This window comes from Parambassis ranga, chromosome 17 (assembly GCF_900634625.1).
Source record: "Parambassis ranga chromosome 17, fParRan2.1, whole genome shotgun sequence".
In the NCBI taxonomy this organism is placed as follows: Eukaryota; Metazoa; Chordata; class Actinopteri; family Ambassidae; genus Parambassis; species Parambassis ranga.
This window is the reverse complement of record NC_041037.1, coordinates 13,638,524-13,661,382: the sequence shown is the minus strand read 5'-3', so window position 1 is coordinate 13,661,382 and position 22,859 is coordinate 13,638,524. Positions and strand designations below refer to the sequence as shown.

The 22,859-nt window shown below is 40.1% G+C and overlaps 2 protein-coding genes across 7 annotated transcripts in view; both read left to right on the top strand.

Annotated features, from left to right (window-relative positions):
* Nucleotides 1-203: 203 nt before the first annotated feature.
* kdm4ab (lysine (K)-specific demethylase 4A, genome duplicate b) lies at nt 204-13,321 on the top strand. 4 transcript variants are annotated; one of them, XM_028428509.1, is made up of 23 exons: nt 204-338; nt 1,476-1,637; nt 1,819-1,994; nt 2,093-2,207; nt 2,352-2,545; nt 2,740-2,789; nt 2,878-2,981; nt 3,066-3,203; nt 3,304-3,530; nt 4,218-4,384; nt 4,469-5,136; nt 6,020-6,127; nt 6,334-6,445; nt 6,526-6,701; nt 6,983-7,196; nt 7,836-7,915; nt 8,695-8,750; nt 9,134-9,242; nt 10,009-10,200; nt 10,823-10,993; nt 11,138-11,257; nt 11,501-11,593; nt 11,854-13,321. In XM_028428509.1, exons 2-23 carry the CDS (start codon nt 1,497-1,499, stop codon nt 11,974-11,976), a joined length of 3,534 nt encoding a protein of 1,177 aa, XP_028284310.1. In that variant the 5' UTR covers nt 204-338; nt 1,476-1,496; the 3' UTR covers nt 11,977-13,321. The 4 variants fall into 4 exon arrangements, with proteins under 4 accessions (XP_028284310.1, XP_028284309.1, XP_028284312.1 ...); XM_028428508.1 differs by having other exon boundaries at nt 6,331-6,445; XM_028428511.1 differs by lacking the exon at nt 6,020-6,127.
* A 5,634-nt stretch (nt 13,322-18,955) lies between these two features.
* st3gal3b (ST3 beta-galactoside alpha-2,3-sialyltransferase 3b) overlaps nt 18,956-22,859 on the top strand; it is a 40,000-nt gene continuing 36,096 nt past the window's right edge. For all 3 annotated transcript variants that reach the window (XM_028428612.1, XM_028428611.1, XM_028428608.1), the window contains exon 1: nt 18,956-19,061. The gene's annotated coding sequence lies outside the window, so the exon portion shown is untranslated. The remainder of the gene's footprint in view (nt 19,062-22,859) is intronic.

Sequence of the window (22,859 nt, the reverse complement as noted above, 5' to 3'; positions counted from 1 at the left end):
ACGATCAAACTTGCATTTTCTTCAGGAAATGCCCTTTTCTAGTTAAATCGTTAATTGTTAAAAGTGTAGCAATAATTGCGTTGATATTTAGACATTTTCATGCTTCACACGACGAGCCATCAAAGTCGCCCCCTTATTGGCTGAGCGTGTCCGGTGCGTGTTTTGGTAAACAAAATCCGAGGTGCGTGTGCATGCGTAGAAGTGGTAATGGAGGACAGTGATGCACTCACGGGGGCTTAGTTAGCAAGCTGTCTTTTCCCTGTTATGTCTCCAATCGCTGGTTCTGTTGATTACGAGGTGTTGCTAGATACAGCTTCCGAGTAAACCAAGAGCAGGTGGTAAGTATCTGCATGTCAGGGGAGCTTCTTCACACAGTGTTAACTTCTTAACTCACAATGCTAATCTGATGGCTGTATTAGCCTGAGCTGCTGTGCGTCTAGTTGCTACAGGGTACAGTCTATTTCCTGATAAAGATGTTATTGACTTGGCGAGTGGTAGTTTCACTCCATGTATTACTTAAAACTTTAAGTCGCCACACGACACTGTGAGGGATAAGCGCTCTGTAATTTTACTTTTATTCAGTAAAATTTGTTTGATGATGATGATGATGATGACAGAGCTAGCTTTGTCGAAGTTTGCTAATAGCACACCGTTCAAATGGGCTGGATTTGATACAACGTAGCTATGGTGTAATATGTAAGACAGACAGTAGTCTGTTCCCCTCGCCGTGTTAACGTTAGGTTAGTAGTGTTCCCTGTCTTACTGGCGCTCATTTTTATACTTTGGGTGTTTGGTTTAGTATCAAAGGTCACTTTTAGATGTTTATGTTAGTTTGCACTGTCACAAGTGTGCCGATAGCTAAGGGATAGGTAGAACACCGCTATGCTATCAAGCTAGCTAGTGCTAATGTTATGTGCCGTTCCATAGCGGTTTCCCGAATTAGCTCACGTTTCTTTAGCAAGTTAGCAGAGGTGCTAATGTTAGCAGACTGAGCTTTAACCGTGGAGGCGAATTAAAGAGACACGGGGTTAGCCAATCGTGAGCCGATCAGGGTCTCTCAGCACTGTTTAGGCTAGCTTGTTCAACGCCGTATATATGTCTAACCTACAATAACGTTTTATAGTGTTCAGTATTGATGCCTAAGTTATGGTAAACGCTCTACTCTTTCGATATGATAATGAGATAGTTGTAGGAGTGGTCTGATTTGCAAAGGTTACAAGTAGACCATCAGTGTTGCGCGTAAATTCTTTTCTTCTTTATTATTTAGTTCCTTCTGCACATGGAAATAATACTGCAGCCATTCCACACACGTTACTAGACAGTCATGTTATTATGGATTCTTTTTTGATTTATTATTGTTATTATTTGCTAGTTGTTGTTGTTGGTCTGGGGGTGCATACTCTGTGTTTGGTGTGATATTCCACATATTTTTTTTATCACATTGTAAAATTACAGTTTCTTATTTATATATGCAGAAGCTACCATATAGTTTTGGGATGGCGTCAGAAATGATTACCCAAAACTATGGTTCCAAAGGGATTATGACGTTTTACCCGTCTGCTGAGGAATTCAAGAACTTCAGCCGCTACATTGCTTATATGGAATCCCAGGGAGCTCACAAAGCAGGCCTGGCTAAAGTAAGTAATTGCACAGGTCTCTATAATGTTTACAACATCATATTTATTTATTTTATTAGAGCTAATGTAAAACTACAAGCTAACTGTTGTGTATGACTGCACACATTTTCTAAGCTTTGCTGGTGAAGAATCTTTTATTGTGAACAATGCATTAACTAACTGGACACTGTCTTCCTTTAAGATTGTCCCACCAAAGGAATGGAAGCCTAGAAGGTCTTATGATGACATAGATGACTTGGTAATACCTGCACCAATTCAGCAGGTGGTGACAGGCCAGTCGGGCCTTTTCACACAGTACAACATTCAGAAAAAGTCCATGACAGTCAGAGAGTTCCGTAAGATTGCCAACAGTGACAAGTGAGAAGTGTTCCGTTTAAATACTGTTAACTGCTTCATAACCTTTTCATATTGAAACTTAATGTTTATGCTGCTAAATTACTCTTAATACCTTTTAGGTTTTGCAGTCCACATTATGATGACTTCGAGGAACTGGAAAGAAAGTACTGGAAGAACGTGACATTTAACCCTCCCATATATGGGGCAGATGTTAATGGAACCCTATATGATCCAGTGAGTTGTTTTTAAGTTGTTCTCTGTGCACCTGGTGCACATGGGATGCTGATAACATCTCCAGTTATGGTGGTTTTGACTTTGTTGTTGTTTATGACCACAGCCTAATCTTTTGATCTTGAATTGTTTGCTTGTTTTTGGCAGGATGTCAAAGAGTGGAACATTTGCCACCTGGACACTATTTTGGACACTGTGGAACGTGACAGTGGCATCACCATTGAGGGTGTTAATACGCCGTATTTGTATTTTGGCATGTGGAAGACCACTTTTGCATGGCATACTGAGGACATGGACCTTTACAGCATCAATTATCTACACTTTGGAGAGCCTAAATCATGGTGAACACACTTTCAAATTAACTTTCTTGCTCATTTGCATACTAAGCAAACAGTCGCATATTCTCAAATGCTGTACATATTTGCATGGGTTACCACTGCTGTTTAAAACTTTAAAAATTGTAATAAGGCAGGCTGAGTTGATCTGAAGTAGATGCGTTAGTACAAAGTAATAATTTTTGCTTATTTGACTGCAGGTACTGTATTCCACCAGAACATGGGAAAAGACTGGAGCGTCTGGCTAAAGGTAAGAGACTGTTGAAAAATCCTCTGTAGATATGGGATTAATACATAGTCATGTTAACGTATGCAGCAACTCATCTCTCTTCTTCAAGGGTTCTTTCCTGGAAGTGCTCAAAATTGTGAGGCCTTTTTAAGACACAAGATGACTCTTATCTCTCCATCGATGCTGAAGAAATACGGCATTCCATTTGAAAAGGTATGGAAGAGTGTTAAATCCACAGAAAACATGCTAAATGTATGAACTGCAGTTGCTAATTGTTTTTTTTTTTGTACCTTTAAGATTACTCAGGAGGCTGGGGAGTTCATGGTCACGTTCCCCTATGCATATCATGCCGGTTTCAACCATGGTTTCAACTGTGCAGAATCCACCAATTTTGCCACAGAGCGATGGATTGAGTATGGCAAGCAAGCAGTTTTGGTAAGTGCCACTAATGACCCTGTTGTCATCAGTCAACATTTAACATTGCTACCATATCAGCCATTATTTAATCCACAGTGATCCCTTTCTTTCGTTTTAGTGCTCATGTCGTAAAGACATGGTGAAGATTTCCATGGATGTATTCGTGAGGAAATACCAGCCAGACCGTTATAAAAAGTGGCTGGAGGGGCGAGATGTGATGCCCATAGACCATTCAAGGCCTACCCCAGAAGCTAAGGAGTTCCTGGGAGAATCCTTTAATGACATCAGCAGCAGCAACAACAGCAGTTCTATTGAGAGCTGCGGGGAGGATGGAGACCACAAGAGGTACTGTTTTTATATATATATACATATATATACATATGTATATATATATATATATATATATATATATATATATATATATATATATATATATATATATATATATATATATATTATTACTGCAGACAAGTAAGACACTCACCTGTTTTTAGGTGTTTCTTTTTTCTGTGCAGACAAACAAGAATTTGTAATATAGTGCTGCACGTGTAAGAAATGTAAATCAGACTTTATTTATTTTATAAAGGAGGAGTTGCAAACGCTTAAATCCTTATTATAGAATGTGCTAAGGACTGCTTATTGTTTAATTAAGGACCTAATGGTTGTAAGTGGTCCTTACTACTCCAAGCAAAACAGATTACTGCTCATAGTATGTTTATTAAAAATGATCAGGTTGCACTGGGATATGGTAAAAGGCTTGCTTCATACGGCTGCTCAGTTCAAACCTTTCCTCCTCTAAAACCAATAAAATTAGCCAGGTAGGGTTATTTTGTTTAAATATTTTTAAATTATTGTTTAAATCATATCCCCTGGTTAAAGTATTATTTTTCAGAAGAAGGGCTTGATGGAGGAAAGCCAGTGTTTATTTAAATAGATCTGTAAATATATTTGTAAAACTATAACATGGTGACTTGTTAAATCTCTACTTTAACATGTCATGATTACAGTCCACTGTTTCCTCTTTCCTCTCAGCACTAAACGGAGGATAGAGACCAAGCGACACCGTGTGTGTCTGGAGGTACCTAAGGAGGTTGTTCCCAAAGATGAAGATGATGAAGAGGCACAACGATATGGAAAACGCCCCAGGCTAAGTCTTATACCTCCACGAATGACTTCACAAGATTGCAGAAAAAATAAAGGTGTTTATCCTAGCATCATTTTACTGGTTTTCGGTAAAGTAGCTATATAATAAATTAATTTTCCTTCTCTTCTTTAATATGCAGGCCCACCAAAGTTGGTTGTCACACCAACCAAGCCGACTTTAATGGGTCCAATTCACAGGAGTTTGACCCAAAGTAGCATTGATGGAGGTCGCACTCCTCATTATACCAAGACTAGAGCACCTGCTATCTCCTCTCAGACGAAGGCCAGAAATGGACATCTATCGGTTCCAGTAACTCCTGTGTGGACAGAACCCACAGCTCAACCTGCCCGCAAAATGGGTGTGGCCAGCCTTCTCTTCCACAGGACTCTGAGCCCAAAAGACACTCTTTATGTTCACAGCTACACCCTAGAAAAACAGCAGCAGCCCCACACCCAGCTGCAGGTGCACAGCTACGCCAGAGAGCATCAACCCCGACATCTTCAACACAAGACGTCACACACACAGGGTCAGTCTTCATCCCAAGAACTGAGCTGTGAGCGAAATGAGACACAGTCAGAGTATGAAACTATTCTTACCAAAGTAACACAGAGTGAATCGGGAGCAGAGAATCCCCTGGTGCAGGATGAAGAGGAGGACAAAACCGAATTGCCAATGTCTATTGAAGAACAGGCTGAAGTTGAACAACCAGCAGTTGAGCTCACTAAGTCTGTTCCTCTGCTGACGGAACAACAGCCCCAAGACTTGGGCAAAGAGAAGTTGGAGACTCCCAAGCACCGCAAGCGGAAGGTCAGCATTTCTATTTTTTAGAGTTCTCTAATAGACTGAGGTTGTCTGTGTACAGTGATAGGTGCATGTTTCAGCATAGGTTACTGCTTATGGTACTGTGCATGCATTCACATCTCAAAGTAGTTTTCAGCCATGTTATTGCTTCTTGGAGTTTGGACCTTTTCAGAAAGAAGGTTTTCTCTAACTAACCCTGATCTCTTAGTGAACTAACTGCATGTGAGCTCATCAGATACAAGGTAGATTTATCTTAAAAGCACCAGTGTGCTGGAAAAGATTTGCAAACATAGTAAATATTTCATTATATTATATTTCATTGTGATTGATCAGCTGTAACATGACAAAACAAAGCACAGGTATGGCTCATCAGTTTTAAAATCCTAACAGCAGCACAATAATTCTAATAGGGGATCAGGTTGATTGTTGGCATGTTATATTTAAATGTAACAGTAGAGAGTGCCATTTTTCTTTTTTCAACTTTGGCTGAGTCTTTGGCTAGTGAATGTCCGACTGGGTTTTTTTTAACCTTCTCCCTAACTGAAATTTAATCAAATTAATGCCTATTGTCAATAGATAGTAATAGATAGTTAGATACTAATAGTAATGATATAGTAGTAGACACGCATAAATAAATTTGCTGCCACACGTGCTATCCTGACTCTATACTAAGCTTTTGGGTAATAAACTCAAACGTAAGACTATTTGGTAGCTCTGTACTGGTGCATTTCCTTGCATGATGTTTGCATACTAATCTCTGTAAACTCGCCATCTATTACTAGTCCTACTAACACAACAACTCCCGATGATCTTTATGATGGCAGAATACACTTTTAACTGACATAATCTGCCATGAAAGTTCAATGCTATTCATGCTGTTTAACTACAGAGGAACCAAAGTCCCCTTGCGGATAATGGCATTGTGATCCTCCAAGACGCCATCCCTGTCAGGGAGCTAGTGCAGCATGAGATGAAGGTGATTCCTCACAGTTATCATGTAAGTAACTGCTACTTATGGCCAAATTCTCAAAAGCGTGGTCCAACCTGATTGTTTTATTTGGAATATATGCATACCAGTACAGAACTCCCAGTAATACTCACTATGGGGAAACTTCAGAACAAATGATGTGTGCATTGCAGCAGATACAGGTGTATATAATTCTTGTTTTGAAGTTTCTTGTCTTACTTGTCTTTCTCCAGCAGGTGTCAGAAGAGCAATCATACTGCAAGTCTGTGGTGAAGAAGGAACAAGAAAGCCAGCTGTGTAGGCTGCCTCGCCATCATCCTCTAATTAGAGAGGTGCAAAGTGATGATGGTGCGTAGCTGTTAAGGTCTGGTGTATAATTTAGTAGTGTATTGTGCCTGCCCTTTTTGGTTATATTTTGTTGTCTTCAGATCTGTATGCAGATATGGAGGTTGAACAAGAGGAAAAGGAAGAGTGGGCAAAACCACTAACCCAACTGTGGCAGTGTCGGCCGTGCAACCCACAGGCAGAGAGGGAGTACAACAAAAACATGGGTCAACAGGCCCCATACTGCTCCATCTGCCTCCTCTTCTACACTTACCATCAGGTAGAGCCAAAAGCATGTCCTGTTGTTATGTATTTTCCCTTTTCCTCTTTTATATCAGTTTGCTATGCACAAAGTTATCTCTTCTGGCCTTTGATAAACCTTTGTATTGTATGCTTATCAGGAGAAAATGGCCCCAAAATTATTATTATTGGAATGTTTTTTTCAGCTCTGCTGAATTTATTTATTTAAGACTGAACAACCAGCTCTGAGACTGGCAGAGATTGTTGGGATTGAGTATCTGAACTAACATAACAAACTTCTCTCTGTTGTTTTTCCTGAAGACGGAGTCCAGTAGTGACCATCCCAATGTGATGTTGGTGAGCCGCCCCGGTGGCCGTCAGTGGTCTAAACCACTTATTCCTGAAATGTGCTTCAACACCCATCCCAGCAAGGCAAACGATAGCGGGGAGGGACAGCTATCTAACCCTAATGTAGAAGCGGATGGCACCAGCCGGCTGGTCAGCTGTGCTCAGTGCTGCGTCCGTGTACATACAAGTAAGTTATGCATTGCTCTGCTATATATTAGGAGACTAACTGTGTTAGTACTAGATAAGAAGATTAGATTCGCCCGACCAAAGCCGAAATTTTCCCCCTCTATTATCGAGCTTGGGCAGGCCATGCTCTGAGAGTCAATCATGTGACCTGCATATTTTTTTTTAATTTATTGTTTTTGCATTTTATTGATTATATAACCCAAGCATTTGCACTACAATTAATAGTTTTGATAGTTCATGAAGCTTCTCTTGTTGATGTTCACTATTTTAAGTGCATTAGGTATTATTCTAAATATATATGCCAATTTCTGATATAATAAATGCTTCCTCATTGTTGCACTACTCAGATTTTGGTCATTCAAACTATTCTTTGCTGAATAATATAAAATAAGTTATTTTATTTACTTATTTTGTTACTAGTATTTTGATTGGGCGTTGACCAGATTTGGAGTTTGGATAAAGTTCCACTTTAAGTCAAGAAGTTTAACTGTTTACAGTATCTGCAAGCTAAATTTCTGCTAACTAAGCTTCAAAATAATGCCTATTAAATCACAGCAGGTTTGATTAAAAACAATACAAAGAACCAAGCGTTGAAATAAAATTTGTGAGAAGTGATCTGCTGTTCTCTCTGCCTGCTCAGGTTGCTATGGTGTGTCTGGGGATGACATGGAGCTAGATGACTGGCTGTGTGCCCGCTGTGAAGCTGATGCCATAACCGAGGTTTGTTAATTGCACTCGGACACCTTGTAGCAGTTTTCAAAGTAAATAAAGTAAAATCTTATAAATCACCAATCACACCAATGATGAATGAAACCACAAATACAAAGAGATGTTTTACTGTGTACCATGTCACCTAATTAGTGATGAGCATCATTGTTAGCAGATGATCATCAATAGGAAGCACAGGGAGAAAATGGGGGTGAAAAACATATTGTGGGAAAAAAAAAATGAAGCAACTGATCAAAGCAAGGCTAAGAAACAACCACACAGGCCAGCAGCAAGCCTACTGTTGTTGATGATTTAAAAACTACTATCTGTCCATCAGTAAAATATTCTTATTTGCTTCAAAGCACTATATAAACATTGTCATTAAATCCAGCTTTACCACCCTGTGCATGTTTACTAGAACTGCATGATCAGAGCATTTGGTCACATTTAAATAAACTTGGCTCTTTGTGTTCCACACTTCCTTTGTTTAAAGATAGTGAAACTGTGCCTTCCTTTATCTGTTATTGTTCACGGATCTTGTTTTTCCCACCTTTTGTTTGTAAAATGTATCTTTCAACTTCCTTTGCACTCGGCGTTCTTGCCTGCTTAGAACAATTGATGTCACTTAAACATCCTGGGAATGTGGCCTGAAGTTTTTCTTTCCCAAAGACTTTCGGGCCACTAGCAGTCCACTTCAAAGTTAGCACACTAGAAAAACATGTAATAAGATTAAGAGTCTCATGACACAGGGTATTTTTTCTTTTAAAAAGTGTATTTTCCCCCTTCTCCAGGACTGTTGTCTGTGTTCCTTGAGAGGTGGAGCTCTACAGAGAGCCAACAATGGCAAGTGAGTAGTACCACTACTACAACACAGTGTTGCTGTCGCTGTAGAGAAGGAAGTTAATGACTGAACCTTTTAGTTTACGTACATGCAGTAATCCTACCAGAGGGCAATACTGCAGATAAAATGTTTTCAAAGAAGTAGAAACCTTTTTTTGCTTGCTACACATACTTTCCCAGCTAAATAAATAATTTCTTAAAATTGAGTGATTTATTGGCAGAAAACATGTTTACACAATGACATAATTCCCAGCAGTAGATGGCATTAGACACAATGCTTTGTTGTTTAATCCATGTTGCTGAATACAGGTTCTGACATTTCTAGAAACACATTTCTAGAAACATCACACTGTTTGTTCAGAATGCACTTCATGTTTACTTTTCACGCAGGTGGGTTCATGTACAGTGTGCCATCACTGTGCTGGAAGCTCACTTTGTCAACATCACTGAGCGCAGCCCCATTGACCTCTCTGCCATCCCACTGTCACGGTTCAAACTGGTAAGACCTGCTGTCATTGTCTGTTTTTGCCTGTTTTGGTTTGCATTTGTCGTTGTCATCGTGATACATACCAAATTATTTATAACGCAATGAGTCAGATTTGTTTTTCCACTTTTCCCAAGTACCTTTGATCCAGATACAAAATGAGTTCCTATGAGTGCATGCTGAAGGTATTCTTTAGTGGGTTTTTACTGAGGATTCATGTGTCGTCATAGTGAAACTCTTGTCGCTGAGGTTTCACTTCTCATTTTGGTCGATGTATGTTCTTAAATATAGACACAGCAGCGGCAGTGCACAACAAAAATGTGACGATGTGTGACAGCAATTTATTGTTTATTTTTAATTAAACCTACTGAAAGGTTTCAGTTAAAATGATGTGAAAGGCTAACTGTACAGTCTCCTTCAGTGTCACAACCAGCAAGTTTAAAAGAATGCAGACATTGGTCAGAATAGTTGGCCTTGTCTCCATTGTTACAGCTCCAGTCTCAAAGGCTCTGCTTCTAAATGTACTAAAAGTAGACACATGATGTCAGGACTTCGTTTAGTTATCAAAGGAAGGTTGTGCAATTTCCGTCTATATATCTATCTTCCAGTCTGAGTCTGCCTATTTTTTACTCCCTTTTAGGTTTTTTTTTAATCTTCTTTCCCTCTTGGCATGTTTCCTTCATCCTGCTTTCCTTCCTCTGTATATCCTTTCTTTTAACCTGCTGCCTCAAACTCCTGACCCTCATTGCCCGTCTACATTTGTGTCTTGTTCATTCGGTAGAAATGTGCATACTGCAGGAAACGGATGAAGAGGGAGGTGAAGGGATGCTGTGTCCAGTGCTCCCATGGGCGTTGTTCCACAGCGTTTCACCCCACCTGCGCTCAGGCAGCTGGTATCCTCATGCATCCGGATGACTGGCCATTCATAGTCTACATCACCTGCCACAGACACAAAGCACCTGTCATACCTCAGGTAAACCTAGGTTGGGGTTAACAGACAGACAGGCTCACTTGTTGCTTTTGGTTCTGATCCCACTGCTTAGCTTGGATTTAATTGCTGCAAAAAAGAAGCCTGTTTATTTTAAGTTAAGCAATACAAAAACAAATGACAAAAACACTCTTTAAGAGCTCCTCCCATTTTTTTTCCTTCTTGTTGTGCCCACACATTATCTATTTAACAGGCTGTGGACTTTATCAGTTCCTCATTGTAAAAATGAGAGAAGGTCCCTCAGGCCCAAACAAGCTCCCTGGGGGAGACACACATCTGCTTGGTCTTGTCAAAAGAAATACAATGACAGAATTCTGGTTCAACAATAAACTTGCTGTTGAAGGATGATCATCAGGCCAAGGTTCTGAGCTGTAACAGTAAAATCTGAATAGTATCATGCATTACATAGAACAATTTCCTGGGCAATCATTATTTACAAATATTGTTGTGATCACCATAGTTGTAATTATAAAGTACTTATGTTTCCTAAGTTATCTTTATAGTCCTGTGCTGTTTATTGCACTATAACCACTTTCATATCTTGTCATATGTCAGTTACTGCTGTGGAGTGATAAGCTTTTGAACTTGTAACGTTTCTCTTCCTTAGCGCAACAAGGATTCCATGCGAGAGTTAGCAGCAGGCCAGAAGGTCATCTGTAAATACAAAAACGGCCGTTACTACCACAGCGATGTGATAGAGCGGACTACAGCTACATTTTTCGAGGTTGTGTTCGACGATGGGTCTTACAGCGACAATCTCTTCCCTGAAGACATTGAGGTTAATGAAATGGATATTAAAACATTGTATTTGGTCACTGATACATTAAAACTCTTAACTGTAAACTGTAAGGTAACTTATGAATAAGTGAAGTATGTTTATCTAAACAAAAACCTGATGTGAATTGCACCGATCTGTTGCCAGAACCGTGACTGCATCCGCTACGGTCCACCTTCTGAAGGTGATGCTGTTCAAGTGCGATGGACAGATGGACTGTTATATGGAGCCAAGTTTGTGGCGTCGCACTCTATCCCTATGTACATGGTAAACCTCTTCTTATCTGTCTCCGATCTTGGTCCACAAGAAGCTGAGCTATGTTTTCATTCTGGATCCATGGTGGGCTCTGATTAAAAGGTTAAATGTGATGCATTAAAAAGATTCTTTTTCATCAGTTAAGCCTTTTTATGTTTATAATGTGATAACCCGCATACGGTATTAAAATAGTAACTTTTTAAAGCATTTATATGTAGATCAGATTAACATGCTCATTTGTGTATGTGCATCCAGGTGGAGTTTGAAAATGGATCACAAATCACTGTCAAGCGAGAAGACATCTACTGTCTAGATGAAGATCTGCCAAAACGAGTCAAGTCACGAATGGTAACCTTCTTCAGAAACCTATTACCAGTTGTTGTGCTACATGAGGGTGATCTGCAGTAAGACTAATAATGACAGAACATAGGGCACAACGTCATAGGTTTTAAGTCCAAATATGCAAGAGTGCAGAAATATGGCAGGGTTATTGCAGAGTATGCAACCAGAGTACTAATATTTATTGAGCATGTGAGTACCACTTGGGATAAAAAAGACATAAAGTGCTTTATTCTTGAATAATTTTTGGTTGTTTTTTTGGTCCTCAGTCTGTGGCGTCAGATATGCGCTTCAAGCTCTTCACAAAGAACGACGTCGAACAGAACTCCAAAAGGCAACGAGTCATCAACTCTCGTTACAGAGAGGACTACATCGAGCCCGTCATCTACTGAACCATCATGGAGTGACGTCCATTGCTGTCTCCTGATTTCTACTCCTTTGGCTTAATGCAGGGAGCTCCAGGTCTTTAGTTGTTATTTTGTTATTTGTTTCCGGCTTCTGCTAATAGGAACGACCACCCTCCCCTCTCCTGTTCTTCCAAGGCCTCTCAGGCTCCATATTTATAAACTACGGCTGGGACTTTAAATGTCTTTTTTGTGTGCATTGAATTATATTCATTTCCCATTATCCTCTGTAGATGTGTTTCTTCCTCCATTTCATTGTTTTTGTTCTCAGGAAGAAGCCATCAATGAATTATTAAACACACAAAGGCTGGGGCAAGCTTTCTTTTTTTCCTCCCATCACATTTAGCCAGTTGTACATAACAGTGGGCAGTTTTCTACTGATGTTCTTCTAAAATGATCTCTTACTCCTGATTTGCAGACTAATTATTATTTTCATAACAATTTATTCCAATAATTTGACAGGAAGAAATGTTGCGGACATCTGTTTTTCTTCACATTTAGTTTTAACTCCACACTATTTACAGCAGCCATGTTCCTTGACAGTTTAATGAACTGAGATGTGGCAACCCTAGAACTGAAATATCTTAACGTCACTTGATGCTGTTTTTTTTTTTTTTTTTTTTTTTTTTTTTTTTTTAATCTTTTCACTTTGTGTTGCGTTGTGTGGTTGCGGAGTATGTATGTTGTTCACCTGTACCGAGGTGTGTCATCTACTGTGAAGACAGGGTGTCTGGACATGTTTTATAAGCCCCACGCCTTACATTTCCAAGGGCCAAGCAAATTTTGGGCTTATTATAACTATTGTAAGTAATGTTATTATTACACTTTATTTAAGTTTAAGAGCAAAGCTATTTTTGTCATGTTTCTTTCACAGTCTGAAGAAAACCTCAGATGTATTTATATTTATTATATTGAAAGGTTTTCAATGTAAAACAAATTAGGCTTGCTTTTCTGTTGCAGGGATCAGAAGGTGAGATTTGATTCAAGTTAAAGCAAAGTCACTAGTTTTGCCTACTTTCAGAGTATATTTACCATTGTCTGCTTTTTATTTTTTTGTGTGTGTTTCAAAAAATTCTAGCTTTAGAGATTGTCAGATCATAGTTTATTCCCTAAAAAACATGATAGTTCCATGTACCTGCTTAGTGTAGAGATCCCCCCCCCCCCCCCCGGCCTCTCAGTAGGATGAGGTGTGCAGACACCTTTTAGCTATGCCCTTTTCATGGCTGCTGTTGTTTATTTGATTTGTTCTGTTTCTGCCTCCAAGGCAGGATTAAATCTGTTCACTCTTTGTAAACATCAACTGTTTGAGTAAAGTTTGGGCTAAGAAAAAGAACCTTGTATAATTTGCTTTCTCTCCCACAATCACACTTGCAGAAACAGCAGATCAAAGTGCTGAGATGCATTCAGTGTTTCTGTTAACATGCTTTTATGTGCGTCACGTTTCTGAGCTTCTGCTGCTTGTCTCAGCCAGAGGGCGTGCAGCTTGTGAGGTAGAGACGGACGGCTCCTGGCTTTTTGAATCACTGCACTCTCTCCCACCTCCTTGAACTCCAGGTGGTTGTTAGACATGTCACTTCATAACTGATTAATGGCCATGTTGGAGCCTAACAAAAGCAATAGTAACTTGATCATGACCTGGCACTTCTGAGTGCACCGGTCCACTTGGAGTGTGGAGTGTGTGTCGGCTGTAAGACAAGCAGGAGGTGACGTCCATGTAAAAAGACAAAAGAATTGATAAGCCTGTCACCATGCACGTCTGCCACTCTCCGAGTGTAATTGATGATGGTTATCTCACCAAAACCTGTAGCTTTAGGTTGTTATAAACTGTGCAACGTGCCTGTGTTAGACATAAGTAAGGCATCTATACACACCTCTCCTTGTTACATTCTCTAGCACATAATGATATGTATTGATTTATGCTGGCACTAAAAGCTTCATTAGGTGGAGGGAGATGGGATGTCAATTAGTCTGGGTCCTTCAAGACCATGTACAGGAAACGATCCTACTGTAGTGTGGCCTTACTGAAACTCTGCTGTGTTTAATGGTTGTTATAGCGGCATTGTTCTCCACAGTCTTATTCAAGAAAACTGAGATATTTTGTACTGTAGGCTATAAATTATATTTCTCTTTGACAGTGGGAAACGGATAATAGAATAAATGCCAATAAACGAAAATGTTATACTGTTCCACACCCATGTAATTTGTGATCAGATTTAGCAGTCATAATAACCACACACACACTAATCATTTTCATGCACCTTTTAATTAAAGCAGCTGTGCAGTGATGGGGTGTGGAGCTTCTCTTAAACTGCTGGTGGGCTGTCTTACTTTTTTTTTTATTTGGCTGACAAATCAGACACATTGTTAAACCAGTGTAACATGATTTATGAACTCCATGGTTTCCTCGTTTGCTGCCATGTGAAAGACTGAACTGAATGTTGCTAGTGTTACATGTTCTGACAAGAAAAAGGAATTCAGAGGAACTTTAATTTCCACATTGGGCAATCGAGGTGACGTACAGTGACAGTTCAGAAAAAGAAATGCACTGAGGGAATTTTTAGATTGACTCAGATTCTAGAAATGCCCCAGGAGACTTGACTAGAAACCCTGTCGGTGGGATGGATGTGGTCATAGAGTTGTTGGCTGAGAAATATATATGCCAACATCCTGCCATACTCGCTATCATCTTCGTAACCGAGATCCACCTACTCATCTGAATGTCTTCTGACGAGATGAAACTCTGTGAGGTTATTTCCCTTGTTCGGTTTCATTTTTGCGTTGCCACATTGGGGTTTTGTGACGCCAAATCTACTGTCAGCCATGGTTTCAAATCGTGCCATTCAAAGGAACTGTATTCCACTGAGAAAAGAAGGGCATTTACTGGTAGCAGTCTTACAAAATCTCCTTTGAACAAATTCAAGTGTAAACTGATTGGTTAGTGGTATGTGACCAAATCTTTTTGTGATGTCACAAAGTATGTTTTTATCATCACTGGAGGAAAATTCCACACCATTATCTATTAGTGATGACAAAAAAACACCTGTAGAGGCACACAGCTACATTTACCGTCATTTATTTCATGTCATTAAATAAACATACAGTATGAAATGTAAATACACCTGACATGTCGGCAGAGCGGATGGCGACGTCTACATGTACAGATGCCGATAAAGCCTCAAAGCCACATGCGGCAGATGCCTCGTGTGTGCGTCCTGCTGGCTCTGCGCCCTCTTACACCCAAGCTTCACATTAACAGAAGGCAATAACATCTGTTAACAGACAGGCGACGGTGCCAACAGGAGCCGCTACTTTTGGCTTCACTCCCTGAGCATCTGCCAGGTGTGGATTAGTCAGTGACCCCATGTATAACCTGTAAAAAAAAACATGTCAAATAAAGCTGTCTTGCATTGCATCACCGGATGTTTTTAATGTGTCTGTGTGACCTAAGTGAAAGTACCATTGTGTGGTTTGATACTATGCAGCAAAATATGTGGATGTGAATCATCACATGGGACAAAGTGATGCTTATGTGGGGTAATAGAGAAGGCTGTGTCATGACTGAAGGAAGAAAGGTCATAAGAATTCATCTGAGACATGTGCCGGTTTGCTCAAAATAGCCTCAGTGGAAGCTGAGCTCGGACTGCAGAGCATTGATAAAAACTGTTAACCACACTGATCCCTATAGCAGCAGCATTTTATTATTTTGGGACTGTATTGAAGTGTCAATAATCACTTATTTGTGCATGAAGGCTGTTACCTGATATTAAAATTGTCATCTTTACAGCAGGTAGTTTGAACATCTTACACAGGCTGGAGTGCTGTAGGTTTTTGAGAGGGCAGCAGACTCTGTGTTGGTGTTCTCTTTATTTCCTCTCTCTTATGTAGATTCATTTGTCAGTTGTGACTCTCTGCTAGTCTTTGACATGATGTTACTTTGTCATAATGTGAAAGGATCTGGTTAAAATGCTTGCATGATGTTTTCATGTTTTTCTTATTTTTGAGTTTTATAGTGATTTTAAATATGAAATATCACTTTTTCTCCATGTGAAAGCCTATGGTGATACAGGTAGTGTTTGGGAAGCTGCCTCCCCTTACCCTCCCTGTAGGTACCTTCCTGTCCATTATAACATTCCTTCAGGAACATTTGGGGTCTTTTAGCTGTTTTATTTTACAATGTTCAACCTCAATTTACCGCATATTTACCTACAGCTTTAGTCCAGCTTGACTTAATGCACTGCATACTATTTCCCATAAATGTAACACCGAGCTAACAAACATAGACATGCTTATAAGAGCCAGGTTTGCCTCAGTTTCATGTTTGAGATGCGAACACATAGCAGGCATGTGCCAGCAAATGGCTTACTCATTGTTTTTGCACCCGTGCTCTATCTGTCAGTATGCCCCCATATCTTAACTCCACACACCATCTCTGGCTCCTTTGCTGTGGCCCAGCAGCTGTGGCTCCCTCAGGTTGCTCTAGGATACTATTGTCCCAGTCACATGGCAGTCAAGTGATAAGGCTCAGGTTACTTTGCGCTACTGATGTCAGATTTTCAGACCCAAACGCAGAAGGCGTACAAATCTGAGACTGTCTTCGTAAAAAGACATTATTGTGTCTTTTGTCTGTACACACAGTACCAGTATGTGCCAATATGTGGGTCTCTTTTTATATGCAACTTTTCCAAAGACTGCAGCATTTAAATTGCTTATCATGTGTCAGGTTTTTCAATCATATAACCAACCCTCTGTGTGTCATCAACATTAGAAAAGGCTAGGAGCTGCAGAGCTGCTGTGGGTGTACTAAGAAGGTATGCAATCACAAGCTCCATCAGAACATAAGTAGCACAAACAGGCACATAAAACGACCCCCAAAAACCTCCATGACACAAAACCACCCAGGCATGGCCACATCCTGCCTTTATAGGCCACATTTCTCACACAAATAACTCTGCTCAGGCATGGCAGGGCGTTTGTTTCAGAGGTCTAGATGTTCAAATATCAAATTGGAAATGGTCTTCATTTATGTATATAGCACTTTTCTACATACTTTTGCACATACACATTGCTGGTGCAACTTCTATAGTATGTGGCTTCTTGACTGGCTCCTCAGCTGCTAGCTGCTAACCACATGGTGCAGATTCTACATGCAGTTTAATCTGATGGAAGATGTAAGAGAACACCCCTCCCCCACTGCTGATGCTATAAAACTGTCGCCGGAAGTTTTGCTTGCATGAACAGGAAAACATTATCTTCTTTCTGAAAATAGTTAAAAGGGTAATGTTTGTCAAACAACCATAAAGCAACCATAAGCTGCTTTCTGCTTGTTTCCACTTGTGCCTGTATATTTGACACAAAATATTTTTTTTCCACTCAAATGTGGCACCTTATTGCATAATACAAGTCTCCCAGTGCCAGATTATATTTTGTCACATTATTAATAATTTCACTTCCTACTTTCACTGTGCATGTTCCTCATTTCCTTCCTCAGTTCCTTTTCCACCTGGTATTGTGGATTTAATTTGTCACACTGGGAATGTGTACATGCAAAATCACATCCACTCATACTAATCATTACCATGTCAGAGCGCTGGACTTTTGCACCCAAAGACCTTCATGAGTTTAAAATGTCTGTTAACAGGGAGATACAGTGTTTCACTCCTCATGACTTAAAGCTGCAGACAGCTGCAAGGCTATGGAGCTACTGTTATGGTTACACAGCACGACGTGAACTGAGCACACAAAAGATAACTATCAATATCAGTGAGTACACATCTTTGCCTTCTAGATTGATAGTGATTGATTATTGTCTGCGACAAATAACATTAAGCCTGCGTTAATGGAGTGAGCGTACAAGGGAAGCAATTTATTTATAAGCAATGAAGTTTTGTCCTTGTTAATGTTTATGCTTTTAATGTGGCAATATGCATACATCTTTTCTTACTATGTTTTGCATGATACATTTTGCATAATAATTTCAGAAAATCTAACATTTAATCTAACTATTTGCCACAACTTGCCTGTTACAAAAGTGACAGGCAAAGCACATGAAAAAGCTCTGCAGTTTCTCTGCAGCTCCTACGAGCCTGCAGAGAAGGAAGGCGCACACACACAAACACACACACACAGAGCGTCAGAGAGTCTAGATGCATGATGTGAAAGTCCTGTTTGGTTAGATTAAGACTTTGACAGGAGACTGCTTGACGACTCTGCAAATAGCAGTCAGCAAATAAACCAAATCTCATCAATTTCCAAATGATCTCTGCTGACACCATAGCGTTCTGTCGTTTTACACATCATGACACAAACACAGCAGTGCTTCTGTCTCATTCTGAATGGGACTTCCTATTGTTGCCACCTCATTAAGCAGCACAGGGTCTATTAGGCTCTCTAATCTAAGCCTATAGGTTTCCCCAAGGCTCTACTTTGTCCCTGCTTTGTCACATGATGGATCGAACCCATAATCATCTGAGCAATCCTGTGTCTGCAAGCACTCAAACAGTCCAACATCCAAGACCACCAGCTTAGGCCTAATGCTGCTATCAATATCTGCTGTGATACCATTATTCCACCATTTTTAAGATTAAGTTTAAAAAAGGAGTTTTTTTATTCACAGATTTCCAATTGGTGTAAAAACTGATGGGGTTAAACGCAGTGTGCATGACCCAGATGTTCGACCTTCAGCTTTTTGTTTTGCAGGTCATGGCTAGGAGGTAAACATTTACTGCAAGTATCATGTAATACTTTATGCTTCAGCAAGAGACATGAAAGAAACTTTATAAGTAATATTGAATTTAATATTATATAATCTCCCACACTCCTCTCCCTCTCTCCTAATATGGAGTTTTCAAATTTCCTCAACAACATTGTATTTTGCATAGTCACATTCTGATTATCTATGGCTTCATTGTTTTCTTATTTAAATTCCTCCTGTTATTGGTTAACTAATGTTTACAGAGAGCACTAACAGGACAGTTGCCTTTTAGACTCACTCGTCTGTAAGCGTGCTTGTGCTTTCATTGGTGGGAAAGTTTTTACTGACACTCTGCGAGGACTCGACAGCTACAGCTGAAAAGGTAACGTCCCTTTCTATTTTGAATTTAAAATCCTCAAACATGTCTTATGTGTAAGTACTGTGGTTTCTCTGTCAAAGGAAGTAATGGCCACATTCTCATCCCAGAGGCACAGACATGTGTGTGTTTTCTGTCAGATAAGTTAAAACTGAGAAAAAGAAGAACACTTTAAAACCACAGTGACTCATGTTATGACATCCAAAATACATAACACCCTGCATCGTTTCTCAGCCTGTGTGGAAATAATGTTCTGGATCATCTGCACCACCACTAAAAGACTGAAACCAAAATATATTTTGTTTGAACTAATTTGTAATCCAAGGATGAATCTGTGACCTTGGTCCAACAGGGCTGAAACAAACTCTCTGGTGTACTTGTGAATGTAGAAAGGCACTCTGCATGCAGTAAGACCCAAAAGAACAAAAGCATGTGTGGGATGTTCAATTTTTTCTGCATTTCATTTTACTATTTGTGAATATTTCACATTTTTTGTAAGTGTTACGGAAGCTGGTAGGAGTTCCACAGAGCCAGACTGTCTGTTTATAAGCCAAACTGTCACACTTATCTCTCAGCTGTAATTTTCTGCATTCACACCGAAGAGGTAAGATTCTAGAGAACATAAAGTTTTATGTTGAAGTAATAAAATGATGACCATTGTTAATTCTCCTGTGCCCTTGGAAAGATAGCTTAGAATCTTTATTTATCCTTATTTGCTTTAGTGGAATGTAGTCTACAGGGACCACACAGAGATATTTTCTCATTTAACTTTTTCACTTTTTTCCCACAGATTTTTCCGAAATATTAATTTCTTTGTATAATTGAGCTGAAATTCATTCAGCGCCATTATTTTCTGGACTGATCATTCTGTGTGCTGGTAGTGTGGTGTGTCTCTGAAAGGCCTTGAACCTAAAATGTTGCGACACTAAAAAAAACATTTGTTTTGTGTTACTGAGAAACGACAACAGCAACACATCATTCTTTAGTGTTGACAAAGTAAGTGGTTGCAATTAAGATGGTGCAAAGCAAGGGCGTAGGTTTAGCATGGACGGAGGTGACGGGTCCCCACCAATAATTTGATCCCTTCCTAAAAAAAACTGATTCTCATTGGGTGCAGGAAGGGTTAAATTCCGTTGGATTCTTAGGTCCCCACCAATGTCAACAGCAAATCTACACCCTTGGTGCAAAGCATAAATAATTAACAGTGTCCACAGTGACTGTAGTCTGCTCCTGCATGCTCTGTACTGTATGGGATCTATTAGTATCCCTTTAGCAGATTTTATTTTTAATACCATGTAGTTTATTTCCTGCTGCCATCCCACTAGAGCAACAGCCACAGCTGAGCAGACACTTCATCTATGATTCAGTTCACAGATGAATTATTTATTTCGCCACAGACTGGCTGCACTTGTGTAGGAATTTCATGCAGAAATATGATGATAAGAAGCACTGAACATATGTCAATGTTTCTGGTGAGTATAGATACAAGCTCTTTGACCATGTCTGTCCTCAGCAGACAAAACATAACATGGGGTTGATATCTTCACCCTTAAAAACAGAAACAGTGAGCGAGTCTGTTTGTGTTCATGGGGGCGGAGACTTGTACCAATGGCAGCCAGAAATGGCGACCATGAATGAGCGGTTTTAACCCCTTAGCCTGTTTTTAATGCCTAACCTTAGCCCGTCGCTTCTTGCTGCAGTTAACTGCGAGAAAATGAAACTTATAAATGAGCTGGAAACGATGGTTAGGAATTCTTTGGTACTTGACCCCCAGACTCCTGAGTTCAGCTCTGGGCACTCATCCATCCACCCATTCATTGGCCTCATGATAGGATATATGATCCTATGTTCCATTAATGCAGATGAAAAATAATGTTGCATGTTGTTAGCAGAAACGTGACCATGAGTCTACCTGGTGGGTGATACACATGAGGCATTGTTTAGTATGGACGTGTTGTCTTCGACACACTTCGGTGTGGTATGGCATCTGCATATTAAGTTAAATGAGCTTGCCCTAAAGAAGACAAACAATAATCCAGATTAAATTCCTTCAGAGGGATTCATTGCTCAGTGTTTGTGGATATTGATGATTAGAGGTTTCAGTATAGGAACAGATTTTATCAAGCGGTTTATGATCTCTGAGGAGCTTCTTTCCCGAGGTTTAGCCTTCGTGCAGCTGTTATCTACAAGCCTTGGATACATGTACGCAACATTATGAAAACTCAAAGGATAAAAAGCATTGTTAACCTTTATTATTAGCAACTGGAGCACAGAAAGCAATAATGAATGTAACCATGTCAACGACAGTCTGAACTTGTTTTGCATCTGTGGCACCTGCTTTTGAAGTCAGCTTATGGAGCACAGCACAAACCGCCTGTGCTACACGCAGCTGAGATAAAATGCTAATTTCAGTAAATTGATAGCATCATTGCTGAGAGGAATCATTCCACATTTCCACACCTGATGAGTTTTTTGCCAATCTGAAAATAATTAGAGCAATGGTGCAAAACCACAGAGAAGCAGGAAAAATGTATCTGGGTCCCAAAGGGTGAAATTAATTTGAATGTGGTTTATTTCTCAGCTGAAATTAGAACCAGAAGTGGTGGACTCCCCTTCAGAAAACACAAAACTCCTCAGTGTCAGACAAACAAATAACAATGTGCTTCCCAGACACGGTTAGAAATAGTTTGGAAAATGACATGTCCTCGCATTGTTCTCTCTTTTTTCATCGATCGTTTGTAAGTGTGATGTAAATGAATGATCTTTGTGCCAAAGGCCATGAAGTGCTGCCAACTCACCAGGGAGTCACACGCCAGCTCTGAAAAAGCCTGCGATCCAGGGACACTTCAATGGGCTAGCATGTGTGTGTGTGTTTGTCTCCCGTGTTTGCTTGAGTGTGTGTTTAATTCTCCTGGCTCCTGATAATCTCCTGACCCCAGATGGAGAACAGTGGGTGAGCAGATTCTATTTCCTCCTTGATTCAATATTAATAGATCTGTGTGCTACTCGGCCACACTCTTTGCAGGGCAAAAGTGGAGAACTGCTGCCCCCCCCTCACCCCCCCCCCCCCCCCCCCTCACCCCCTCACCCCTCCCTTAGCTTGGCTCTCAGCCCAACAACTGCTTTTGCAGGATACAAGACCTTATCAATGTCAGGCCACAAATAAGACGCAAGGGAAAGCTGAATAAACAGAAGAACCTGAGCAGGTGTGAAAGACAGGACTATAGATCCGCTGCATACAGCAGACACATGATAGGGACTGGGACGGATGAACGAAGTTAGCATTTATGTCTGTGTGCACTACATGGCAACAACATATTTATCAGGTTAACATCTGTGTTGATTTTGAAGGTGAAGCTTGTGATATCTGTAAGTCATAGGCGTAGCTACCATTATATCAGAGGGCCCCCCCCCCACATTTTAAAATGGCCTGTTTGGACCCCCCCCCCCCCCACATTTACTGGAGGAGGAAACTCCACCTAACGCTGTTTCGATTGCTTGTGAAAAATATAGTAACGGTGCTTATATGTCATAATATACTAATGTACTTTGTACACATTTTTAATGCTTCCTATGCCACTGCTGTAAGTACATGCATGAATAATTTAGTGTGGTTTCTTCTACTGGTCATGTGATGTGCATGGGTTTGTGAGCATGTAATGTTTATGATAAGATAACATCATTCTGAAAGATATGACAACAGATGGCAAAGGACCAGGAAAGGCAGTAAAAGTGAAAGCCATACCAGTAGACTAGCTCTCCCTCTGTCAACTGAATCATTTTTTATTGGACCTACCTCAACAT

Coding starts and splice junctions, on each gene's coding strand:
- kdm4ab (XM_028428508.1), top strand. CDS start 1,497: ATGGCGTCAGAAATGATTACCCAAAACTATGGTTCCAAAGGGATTATG. Junction 6,446..6,525: donor AGAGGTGCAAAGTGATGATG/GTGCGTAGCTGT, acceptor TGTTGTCTTCAG/ATCTGTATGCAGATATGGAG. Junction 7,916..8,694: donor AAGCTGATGCCATAACCGAG/GTTTGTTAATTG, acceptor CCCCTTCTCCAG/GACTGTTGTCTGTGTTCCTT.